This window comes from Pleurodeles waltl, chromosome 6, assembly GCF_031143425.1.
Source record: "Pleurodeles waltl isolate 20211129_DDA chromosome 6, aPleWal1.hap1.20221129, whole genome shotgun sequence".
Classification (NCBI taxonomy): Eukaryota; Metazoa; Chordata; class Amphibia; order Caudata; family Salamandridae; genus Pleurodeles; species Pleurodeles waltl.
This window is the reverse complement of record NC_090445.1, coordinates 968,305,598-968,318,544: the sequence shown is the minus strand read 5'-3', so window position 1 is coordinate 968,318,544 and position 12,947 is coordinate 968,305,598. Positions and strand designations below refer to the sequence as shown.

General features: G+C 44.0%; 1 protein-coding gene across 2 annotated transcripts in view; it reads right to left on the bottom strand.

Moving 5' to 3' along the window:
- KIF11 (kinesin family member 11) overlaps window positions 1–12,518 on the bottom strand; it is a 135,057-nt gene extending 122,539 nt beyond the window's left edge. Inside the window, exons 1-2 of one of the 2 annotated variants that reach the window (XM_069239811.1) lie at window positions 12,343–12,518; window positions 11,385–11,471 (exon numbers count right to left, since the gene is read on the bottom strand). In XM_069239811.1, the coding sequence (XP_069095912.1) occupies window positions 11,385–11,461 (77 nt within the window). In that variant the 5' untranslated portion in view covers window positions 11,462–11,471; window positions 12,343–12,518. Of the gene's footprint in view, window positions 1–11,384; window positions 11,472–12,138; window positions 12,274–12,342 lie in introns of those variants that run through there. The other variant, XM_069239812.1, reaches the window with a different exon arrangement.
- Window positions 12,519–12,947: the final 429 nt, after the last annotated feature.

Sequence of the window (12,947 nt, the reverse complement as noted above, 5' to 3'; positions counted from 1 at the left end):
TGACAAATTCTGCTTAGGGGAAATAGCCCAGAATTTATCACCCTAATTTCCAAACTTGTCAAGGCAGAAATTCCAGAAAAATAACAACGAAGTGCCTCTTTGTATGGCCACCCCCAAGTTTTGGGCTGAAGCTGCTGTTTTTTTGACTCAGAGTGAATTGAAACCTGCTAACGAGACTTCAGTGCCCTGAATCCAAAACGTGTATGTTATTACATTGGCTGTACCCAATTGGCATAGGCTAGCTTACCTCTAAGCCCTATTATATGGTACCCAAGGTTTGCAAGTTAGAGTTACTCAAGGGACTGCAGCACTGGTTGTGGCACCCTGCTTGTGACACAGGTAAAACGAGTACCCTATTCTGCCATTGCAGACTGGAAGAGCCGTTTTAAAGTGCTAGCATGACTGACATTTAAAGCAATGGCAAACTCAAACGTCCCAATGCAATGTGTATAAGACACCACCTATGGCAGGCGTACCAAGCCCTAGGGCAGGGTGCAGCATATTTGATGGGCAGGACATGTGTTTTATGTAATCGGGCAGTAAAAACAAGAATCTGTCTTTTTAGTGTGGATAGGCTTGGTCTCACCATTGGTGAGCACAGGGTTACATGCGGACCCTTCAACTGTGCTAATACCTGAACCGTGCAACTTAAGTTGATACTTCAAGTTATCAAACAAGTTGTTATATTAAGCCAGACTAGATTAAGTTGTAATTAATGTGACAGGTTATGGTGTGCAGTTAAGTTTGCCACATTGGTGTCTTTAGTCTCCTGTGCTTAGAACAGCTGTTCTCAATCTGTGAGCCATCTAAACTAGCCAGGGTCACTGCAAACAGATGCTGTAAATAATAATGTACAGCTAACTTTAAACCAATTGGCCTGAATGGACACTGATAGAAAGTAGAATGGTTGCAATGCTCACATCCACAGATTATGGCTGGTGTTTTCTAGTCATTTTGACTTCTGCTGCACACCAAATTGCTTATCTTCGTTGTTGGATGAATAAAAGCTTCTTCGTCTGCTGTCAGTGAAGGACTGTTCCCTGCAGAGTCTATTGGGTCACTAAAGCTTGCATGCAGGCCTCATGGGCCAAAGGGGAGCGTTTGGATGCCTCAGTTGTAGATGGATGGGAGATTCCAGCAAACGCCTAAAGAATGCATGTTGCAGATTCAGGGTGTGATGCACGTACTAAGACATGCACCAATGAAGGCGATTTTATCTTAGAGTCAATTAATTCCCGCCACAGACTGCATAGTTGTTTTAATTGGCAGCCGTGCATGTTGAGAGATTTGGGGTTGAAACGTTAGAAAGAGCAGACACTCCCTGCTAAACTCTTTGCCCTGAAGCCATGTAGTAGACAGAAGGTTGCTCTCAAAAACTAATTTCACCTGGTGAAAGGAAATGCCTCCTTGGCATGGTTACCCCCTGACTTTTTGCCTTTGCTGATGCCAAGTTATGATTTGAAAGTGTGCTGAGGCCTGCTAACCAGGCCCCAGCACCGGTGTTCTTTCCCTAAAACTATACCTTTGTCTCCACAATTGGCACACCCTGGCATCCAGGTAAGTCCCTTGTAACTGGTATCCCTGGTACCAAGGGCCCTGATGCCAGGGAAGGTCTCTAAGGGATGCAGCATGTCTTATGCCACCCTGGGGACCCCTCACTCAGCACAGACACACTGCTTGCCAGCTTGTGTGTGCTGGTGGGGAGAAAATAACTAAGTCGACATGGCACTCCCCTCAGGGTGCCATGCCAACCTCACACTACCCACCGCATAGATAAGTCACCCCTCTAGCATGCCTTACAGCCCTAATGCAGGGTGCACTACACCATAGGTGAGGGCATGGGTGCATGAGCACTATGCCTCTACAGTGTCAAAGCAAAATCTTAGACATTGTAAGTGCAGGGTAGCCATAAGAGTATATGGTCTGGGAGTCTGTCATACACGAACTGCACAGCACCATAATGGCTACACTGAAAACTGGGAAGCTTCTCAGCACAATAAACGCACACTGATGCCAGTGTACATTTTATTGTGAAATACACCCAGAGGGCATCTTAGAGATGCCCCATGAAAACATACCCGACTTCCAGTGTGGGCTGACTAGTTTTGCCAGCCTGCCACACACCAGACATGTTGCTGGCCACATGGGGAGAGTGCCTTTGTCGCTCTGTGGCTACTAACAAAGCCTGTACTGGGTGGAGGTGCTTCTCACCTTCCCCCTGCAGGAACTGTAACACCTGGCGGTGAGCCTCAAAGGGTCACCCCCTTTGTTACAGCGCCACAGGGCATCCCAGCTAGTGGAGATGCCCGCCCCCTCCGGCCACGGCTCCAATTTTGGCAGCAAGGCCGGAAGAGATAATGAGAAAAACAAGGAGTCACTGGCCAGTCAGGACAACCCCTAAGGTGTCCTGAGCTGAGGTGACTGACTTTTAGAAACCCTCCATCTTGCAGATGGAGGATTCCCCCCAATAGGATTAGGGATGTGCCCCCCTCCCCTCAGCGAGGAGGCACAAAGAGGGTGTAGCCACCCTCAGGGCTAGTAGCCATTGGCTACTAACCCCCAGACCTAAACTCACCCCTAAATTGAGTATTTAGGGGCCCCCAGAACCGAGGAAGATAGATTCCTGCAACTTGAAGACGAAGAAGGACTGCTGACCTGAAGCCCTGCAGAGAAGACGGAGACACCAACTGCTTTGGCCCCAGCCCTACCGGCCTGCCTCCCCACTTCGAGAAAAACTGCAACAGCGATGCATCCCCCCAGGGTCCAGCGACCTCTGAAGCCTCAGAGGACTACCCTGCATCTAAAAAGGACCAAGAACTCCAGAGGACAGAGGCCCTGTTCCACAAAGACAAACTTGCAACAAAGAAACAACTTTTAAAGCACTGCACGTTTCCCGCCGGAAGCGCAAGACTTTCCAGTCTGCACCCGACACCCCCGGCTCGAGAAACGGCAGAAAGAGCAGACACTGCGGAGAAAACACTACAGGGAGGACTCCCCGGCAACTGCGACCCTGTGAGTAGCCAGAGTGGAATCTAGAGGCTCCCCCGGACCACAACTACCTGCTTCAAAGAACCCGACGCCTGGTAAAGACACTGCACCCGCAGCCCCCAGGACCTAAAGGATCCGACCTCCAGTGCAGAAGCGACCCCCAGGTGGCCCTCTCCCTTGCCCAGGTGGTGGCTACCCCGAGGAGCCCCCCCCCCCCCCCCCCCCCCTTGCCTGCTTCGCTGAAGAGACCCCTGGGTCTCCCATTGAAACCAATTACAAACCGGGCGCCTGTTTGTACTCTGCCCCTGGCCGCCGCTGAGGGTGTACTTTTTGTGCTGACTTGTGCCCCCCCGTGCCCTACAAAACCCCCCTGGTCCGCCCTCTGAAGTCACGGGTACTTACCTGCTGGCAGACTGGAACCGGGGCACCCCCTTCTCCATTGAAGCCTATGCGTTTTGGGCACCACTTTGACCTCTGCACCTGACCGGCCCTGAGCTGCTGGTGTGGTAACTTTGGGGTTGCCCTGAACCCCCAACGGTGGGCTACCTTGGACCCAACTTTGAACCCTGTAGGTGTTTTACTTACCTGCAAAACTAACCAATACTTACTTCCCCCAGAAACTGTTGAAAATTGCAGTGTCTAGTTTTAAAATAGCTTATTGCCATTTTTGCTAAAACTGTACATGATTGTGTTGTGTTGATTCAAAGTTCCTAAGACACCTGAGTGAAATACCTTTCATTTGAAGTATTACTTGTAAATCTTGAACCTGTGGTTCTTAAAATAAACTAAGAAACTATATTTTTCTATATAAAAACCTATTGGCCTGGAATTGTCTTTGAGTATGTGTGCGTGTTCCCCATTTATTGCCTGTGTGTGTACAACAAATGCTTAACACTACCCTCGGATAAGCCTACTGCTCGACCACACTACCACAAAATAGAGCATTAGAATTATCTCTTTGCCACTATCTTACCTCTAAGGGGAAACCTTGGACTCTGTGCACATTATTTCGTACTTTGAAATAGTATATACAGAGCCAACTTCCTACACCTGGTGTGATATTTAGTAGCACCAGGCCTAAAAAGCCACAGTTCATTGTGACTAACTGGGTGAGAAATACAGACTACTACCCACAGACCACCAATTACTGTATGACATGATTAAACACATTCCCCCAGCATCTATAATACACACTAGCATTTGTACTTTGACTTGGAAGCACTTGGTTTATTTGTAACCCATATGTATCTCAGTGACACATTAACTTTATGGATTCCATTTCTTGGTCCATTGAGTCAGAAGACACAGAACTTCGACCTCCAGCATGCAGGTTGTCCATAAAGCACCCTACAGGAAATGTAGGTTATGTACTGGTTGACTCTGGACTTCTGCACAGTAGCGCAACACACTTTTTGGCCAGCTTTACCCAACACATTTCTGCTGAAAATTATGGAGGCTGAACTTTATATAAAACAACATTTCATCATTACTTACATAGTGCTAGTTTGGTTCATTGGCTTTTTAGGTACATTTATCCATGTTCACTTGAGTGCTTGCATTGAACTCCATGGCAAATTAATTGATAACTATACTACTCTACGTTCACTCCACTCCTGCTGGCATGCATTGGCGCTTTAACGCATCCTCCCACTTGCCAAAAAAAGTTATATAATGGGGAGTGGCGTCTAATGGCCAATAGGTCAAGGGAGTCACAGGTTGATAAAGTTTGGGAGCTACTACCCTGTTCAGAGCACAGGACCACAACAGCTGAAAAGCTTGTGAGAGAAGTTGGTAGCCCAGAATCTTCACATCATCACCAACTGCCCGATGTAAAGCACCATAGATCAGGACCAGATGTTTAAAGTTGCACCCAAGTTTGCTCAGCCAAAGAGAGTAGTCAGAGTGCAGCTTGGTCAACCAGATGACAAATTTCCCAATAACACTGACAAAGTATGAAAGTTAAAACATGATCCTCTTGAAAACTTTCAAGAACTCAATCAATGCGTTAGCCCCTACGCTAATCTTGAAAGGAGTTATGGGCTGAGATCCGAAAAGCAGTAGCCCCGCAAGAGCAGAAGAGGGGCTCGTGTAGCCCACTTCAAGACACAGAATCTACTGTTAGTTACTGTAAGTGCTATAAACTCTAACAGAACATTCTAGACACTGACCTTTGTCCCACTTTTACAACATGGTCAGGCCAATTCAAGCAAGAATGCTGCAAACATTTTTTTTTTCTTTTTTAAACAAATCACACAATCTTGTTCTAGGAAATGGTGAAAAACAAATTAAGAACAAGCATTTGCAATGCAATAGGTGTCACATTTGTGAGCTAGAGCCATTGGAAATGACAATGTATCTTACCTATGCGTTTTGGTTTGGAGTGTAGTAGATGTATGCCAGGTGCCGCAGCATACCACCCAGGCATCTCGCTACAGGCGAAAGGACACAAGGCCACCACTGTGCAAGTGTTTTTGCCTCCCTCCTACAGGCTGGCTGTGATGTTATACTCAGGAGTCCAGAAACCAATAGGAAAGGTCTCTGCGCCTGTGAGGTGTATTCAAGGTGGGGCCTCTTCAAATAAGAAGCAGTGATATTCAAGTGCTGTTTTAGTTAACATTTCCAGAAGTGTCAACTGCAAGGTGGCAGTAGCTGTGAGGGGACTGTCATGAAAGCCATGAAGCCAGTGAATTCTGAGAGAAGAAAGTGATAGAGTTTTCTCCACTTTTGTGCCGTATTTTACTCTGCTCCTCTCAATGTGGCACTCCCTTGTGTGAACATCTTTGTGCTACAGGTTTAGAAAAATGGCTGCCTCTTCTAAGTGAACTCTATTTGAGGAGGCCCAATTTACATCCAGAGGCTAGATATTTTTTGCTATCAAGCTTGAGGCAATGAAGTGCGTGGGTTTAGTGTCACAACTCCTTTTCCACCATTTTGGAGAACACCTTTCGCCATCTCCTTGCCTAAAATTAACCGGTGTGCTTGGTTGGGGACCCTCAGGAGGTTATCAACAGGATGTGCTATTGCCTAGTGTTAAGCTCTACTCAAGTTAGTTGGTTAATGCACCCACTGCAGAGGTCTTGACAGAACAAGAATGTCAAGAATTACCAGCCTGACATAACTTTTTCACCTCTTCATTTCTGCAAGGTGGATTATTGTGATTTTGTTAAGAATGGCACCTGCTTTTCAGTACTATGAAATGGCAGAACCTGTATATAAAAATTAAAAATAAAAACAAACAACAACAAAAAATACAAATTAAAACTAGTTCTCAGACTGCTCCAACAAGCACCAGACAAAGAACCCTAGGGGAGAGGATGTGACTTAAGGACAAGAGCTGCCGACTTTGGAGCTGGGGAACATTGTTGGAGTCTCGGCTCCAGCTCAACATACTGTGATTCTGGGCAGATCACTTAATCTCTCCTTGCTACAAAAAAATAAGTGTGTAAAGTAACCGGTGCTCATGTAAAGCGCTCCAATAACTTTGTAGCGAGTTTGTGCTATATATTTATAAAAAAAAAATTAAAAAATAAAAACACATCCACAAATAACGACAGTAACAAACCAGCATCAAGCTGGGACCGACAAACTAAGCATTTAACATAGACATCAAGGGATTTATGAAAGGCAGGCCCAGGAACCAATTAAAGTGATGGCCATGATTAAAGCCCACAGAATAGAATACCACATGTCAAGAGCAGCGCTTGCGTGCGGATATGCTTGATCTAAAAAAATTATCTACCAACCCACTCTTACTTCATGAACCCTTGTTTCGTTGTGCCTTCACTTTCAGTATACATCGTGTTACAGATTTATTTATTTTTAAAAAGTGTGTGTGGGGGGGGGGGGGGGGGAAGGTTGTTTGAATAGAATGAGATTCTAGTAAAAGGAACATGACCAGCAATAGTTTCACAGTGGGACAATAGATTTTTTTCAAAACCAAGGGTTCTTGTAAAACACCAATACTGAGAAGTGTGTAACATGTACCAGGACAGGCTTTGGAGGAGTGAAAGCAAATCTGCTGAATTGTTGGGTCTACTTCTGAGTTGAGGGCCTCAGACCACCCTCTTTCAATTAATTCAATGTTGTCCAATTACCCGATATTAATGAGCAAGTGAACTAATAAATACACATTTATTCAGCAGTGCAAATGTGAATATTAAATTTATTACCACAGTACAATACAATTAACATGAGAAAACGATTTACTGATCGACTGCGTGCAATAATCATTTTACATGGGGGAACAACTAATAGTTGCAAGGGCTCCTCGTTCATCGCTCAAAATTGCCTACCATCACTCAAACCATTACACACACAAGCTTTCAGCCAACTATTCAGTAAGAAGCACTCGACCACCCATACATCACATTTTCTCAGACTTAAAGGCATGACTCAGGTCGGAGCCTCTTCCTTTGGAAGAGTCACCCTTCTTGCAGAATGTCATACACTTTACAGCTAGATTTCCAGAGACTATGACGTTGTTACACACCCCGGGTGGTTTCCTTTGCACTAAAAGGATCTGATGACAGCAAAAAGCCCTCAAGTAGAAATGGCGCTAAACAAGCCCAGTCCAGAGCAGACCAGAATTCCAATAGCAACGGGGACTTTACAAAGCAGCCTCCCACAAGGTAAGAAAGACAAACTACACCAACAGGATTGCGAAGTTTTGAATCAGTTGTCTATTGCAATAGCCTACGAGAAAATAAGACTATCTAATTACATAATGAGACCAAGCCAAGCCCATTCAACAGCTAAACCCCTTCTCATGGAAGTTTAGGTCAAATGTTTTTTTGTAGCACTGGCAAATCTCTGGACACGTTTCCCTAAGCTTTCAAACAATACAGCAACACATGACCTGGCTCTTTACTCTAACAATCCAAAATAAAGCTCTATAATGCTATTAAACATGCCAATATCCTGGGACTACCAAAAATAAACTCACATCTAACCAGACGTTATAGTGAAAAGGTCTTTGCGCAAATAAACTAAAACCCATATGAAGCAGCTACCATTTTCTGAGTTACTGTCAGGGCTGTCCTGTCGGTTAGTTCCCTGTCTAACAAGTTTTAAGATTGCACAGCACAGCACATCATGCACCTTAATCTGTTTCACAACTGTATGCATTTTAAAGGAACAACATGAGAAGGGACTATGAATCTGTGCAACAAAATGAACAGCTTTATGCTCAGCATTACCTAAAACTGCCAGGAAACCCCACCAGTTAAGTAGTAATGGTTTCACTGCCAGATCATCATCATGGTTACCATAACATACAAACATCATGATACCCATTTCCAGCAAATCACAAGGCACTTGAGAGATATATTAGTCACTCTACTAGCCGATATGGGACCCGGTGTCCACAACCTCTACTGGGCCTGGCCAATGTGCCCCCTCCATATGCCTTTTGAGGCCCCAGGGACAGCTACCACCCCGGGACTTGGACTTTTAAATATGAGTGCCCCATCAGCTCCCCCACCCCAAAACAAAATTGCCCCAGGGACCACTACCTCCCGACGGCCACAGTAATTGTAATAGGGGAATGGGGTGGGGGCATGCCGTCCCCCTCCCAGACCATATGCTGACCTGGGGACCACCACCACCTCCATGCGGCATGGCCAAATGTTAAGTGTTGGGGGGGTGGGAAGAATCACTACCTACCTGGGGCAGGCCCTACGTAAACAGAGGAGAGGGACCACATGCCCCCTCCCCCTGTTTATGAGCCATGTATGGCCCTGGGGACACCCAACTCCATATGTCCTGAGTTGCCCAGCCTCTGGACAAAGGAGTTTGTTGTCGCTTGGTGGGAGCTATGACATCATTTAGAATATAACTGACATCTGTAATAAGATTGATGACAAAACTGTGCATGGTGGGGGCACGAGTTAGTTACTTTAGACCACAATTAGTGTCTAGAGTTAAGTATGACTATTCAATTTCTATGGTTTTGTGTGTATTAAATCTGAACTCAACTATGTCCCTGTAACCTTTATTTCAGTGAATTTCCATATTTTTTTATTTTGAAAATTATATAATTTGCAGGGAAGAGTCCCCCCCCCCCTTAGTAATTACATTTACCACCCTACCCACCTAAAACACCCTTACCCACCCAATAGCCTTACCCACCCTAAAACCTAAAAATACCCTTCCCATCTTATGCCCTCTACCCTTAACTTGCCCTAAATCCCAACAATATCCATTCCACTCTATACCCCTAAACTGTAAAAATACCCACATGACCCTGTGCCCTTAACCACCCCAAAATACCCTTACCAGTCTAAGAATGCCCTTTATACCCAATACCATTACCACCCCTAAAGAAAACCCTCAAAACCCAACACCCTTACCTACCCCTGAAATTACCCTTTCAGCCCAATACCCACCCCTAAACTCAACACAAATACATACACACACCCCAAGAAAAGTTAGGACCTTATAATTAGGTTCACATTTTAAACATACAAAACCCTAAACATTCAACTGTTATAGCTGGAGTTCTCAAGTAACTAACTCATGCCCTAAGATAACTATAACTTATGCACTTGCCATGTAGTTTAACATTTTTACTGCAAATATTACATTGATATTATTAGCGATGTTACCAAAGATGTCATGAGTGCCGTACTTTGTGTGGTAATTAGCAGTGCATGGTAGGGGCACAAGTTATAGTTACTTGTAGTTAGTTTATTTCTATGGTTTTGTACATTTAAAACGTGGGATAACTATAACATCCCAGTAACCTTTGATATTTAAGGCAAATTCCCGTCTGGGACTCTAGTACCAGAGCTAGGGGGTCAAGGTGTCCCCCTTTTTTTCTGGGACGCGGCTGAAGCCAAGTCCCAAAGTGGCTGCCAACACTTCCTGGTCGAAGTGTTGGCAGCCATTCAGATATCAGTACAGGGACAGTTGGATCCACGTCCCTATAATAAATTGTGTTTAGTAAAAGCACTGATTGGTTATAACTGTGTTGTAAAGGATATTTCCTCAATTAAGTACACAATCACTCCAGATGCTTCCCTGTACACACCCATAACAGCCCTCACTAACTTAGACTGCCACATATATCACTCCTGCATGCCATCACTGCATCTTTGACAACACAAAAAATATCGGGATATATCTCAAAACATCACTAGATTACAAAAGGCAGCAAAAACATTACACCATCACACAGAACCTCAAATGTAATTGTCCACATAGCACGGCCGAACATTATACACAGCACAGTGCTTTAAAAAAGTGCATTTTCCTGGTGAAGATGTAAAACACAAGCACGCAAATGAATAATCAGTGACACTGTAAGAATAGTGAGGCTTGCCTCTGACGGAGCAGATGACCATAGTCTATACTAGTACAAGTTATAACAATTTAAGGTGTAACTACATAAGGAATAAGTCAGGACTGCTTGACATCTGAGCGAGGGTGGCAGTCCTTGTATGTACAGGGTAGTCCAAGGTATTACAGTAGAATAAACAAGTCACAATTACACATAGGAAACAGAAGGCTGAATTAGTTAAAATGAAATACTTTTGTTTATTTTATTTTTTATAAAAGGGAGCGGGGAGGGGGAATAGGAATTAAACATTGATTGATAGTGTAGGTCAGCGTTAACGCTTCAACATTAGCATAACGTGGTAATACTTTCAGTCAAGATACCGAAAAACCGAATCCAGAAGAATCATGCAGACCCAACATTCCATATTATCCCAACTCACTGCCTTCATATAAACATATTAGTATTGCTAAAACCACATTAATCAGATCCTCGTGAAGGCATCTATAAACTAGAGGTGTGGGGCTCCAAGGGCCCCATAAAAATATATTTAAAAAAAATAATAAAAAATAAAAATAAAAAAAAGGAAGGAAGGAAATTACGTTGTCGGAGAACTTCTCCTATAAGGAGCCTTAGTCTCTCGCCAGTAAACACACTTTTGTCATCATGGCATTTTAGGGATTACTGCCCAAAACGAGCAGTTTACAGAGTCATGCAAAAGTGATTGGATCCAGTTTACTCAGTAAAAATGCAATATGCCAGCTGCTGCACAACGTAGTCCCGGTAAGTCAATTCAACTGTGATCAGCACAGATATGGCGCACAAAGAAAACAAAAACACAAACTAAAAATTACCAACATAAAAGACACATTAAAATGGAATACAGCAAACCCTTAACCAGACACGATGTAAACCTGAAACGTGTTTTCTGTGCGGATAGTAATTCAGATATGTTCAGTGCCAACATACACATGATGTTAAAACAAATACGTTATCGGTTTAGTGAAAAAATGGAAAAGGGTAGCTCTAACAAAAGAAGCATTTTGCGCCCAAGCGCAGATTGAACAATGCCCTCAGCGCTGTAGTAAAAATAAACTGTATCTAGCAACAAAATCTCACATACCTGCATCTGACAACTACTTGAATGTTTTTCCCCTTGTCATCTTTCTTTGTGTTGATGAACGAGCTTGTGAAAGACATGGCGAAGACCCTAAAAATATAAACACGTCGGATTCATTTAAAAGCCAATGAGGACAAAGTGAGTATTTTCAAGGCAACCATCACATAGAAGCTAGGTACTAAAACATCAATTTCTTTTAAACTTATGCAGCTACATTTTAGTAACGCACAGCAAGGATGATCGCAAAAGAAATGGGACGCCTGTCCCTTTTACAGTGTGTCCTGTGAGGAATAAATCGAGGAGTTACATCAAACGGCGCAGTTCGTTTACAGACGACTATCAAAGTGTTAATAGCTGCCTACAAGATCCAAGGTTGCAAGATGATAAAGTGAGAATTCTGTCAACAATGCCTGCTTGTGATATGCGGAATTAGGGTGCAACAAGGAGAGAGGAGTACCAGGACTACATACAGCAATCCACCCCGCCGATAGCTCATAAGTCAAAACACATCAGCCTTAGGGGCAGGGGTTCTCCGATGTCCAGGAGTATATTAATTAAAACTAGAATCACAATACGTTTTATCTGCTAGGGGAGCATGGTGCTAATGTGCCCTAAGAGCGTCATACCACCGTTTTTCAACTCAGTTCCTACAGACAGCACCCAATAGTCCCATCACGGATGCAACCAGCGGCTACGCCCAACTCCCAGCTGAAGAAGCACGGGTCAATATGTTATCACAAGGAACTCCGGGACACACCTTGCTATCCTCAAATCAGCAGCAGGGAAACAAACTCAATATTAACATCGTAAATGGAGTTGTCATCCAAATTTAGTGGGCTTTTACCAGTGCTCAGCCAGCAAGCACTGCCTCGAGTGACTGATTAAAGTGCGCCGTTAGATCAACCAACCCACATCCTGGTTCAATGAATCCCCGCCAGACCCTAAAAAGTACTCCGCGTACCTTAGCAATCACTCCGACACAAACCAAGTTGTTCCCACGGCGTATCCCCACTTTCTATTCAGCTGGTGCAAAACAACTCAAACCATCAGAAGCTTTAAGCTTCTTTCGCTGCTCTGAGTGCGCTCCTCCTAGGTTTGAAAACCGCGCTACCCCCCCAAGTGTCCAATCAGCAACAAACCAATGGGAAACAGCGAGGCATGATGGGAGTTATTTTAAAAACCCATTTCAGTGGCCACAATAAACAAAGAGCAGTAGACATAGAAAGAGGAACAAGGAAGCGGTGGTTGCTAAGGCTGTCATGGCAGACAGTTTAGGAAGCGACCATCGTAGAAAAGGCTTATTTTCGATTCCTCTAGCGTGATTTTTTGTAGAACCATTTATATTCTCACTGGGAGAAAAAAGAATAGGCCAAATGTTATCACATTTTTCGGCAACAATGAGCTACTATGAAACAGTGTCTTTGTTCTTCTTACTGCTCCTTAAAATTAACGCGTGTTTTACAGTCAATTTATTGGAATACCCGTATTGTCCCCATCGAGCAGTAATATTTCATTTTCTTAAGATAGAGAAACAGAATTTACAACTTTCAATGTCTTTTTTGTCTA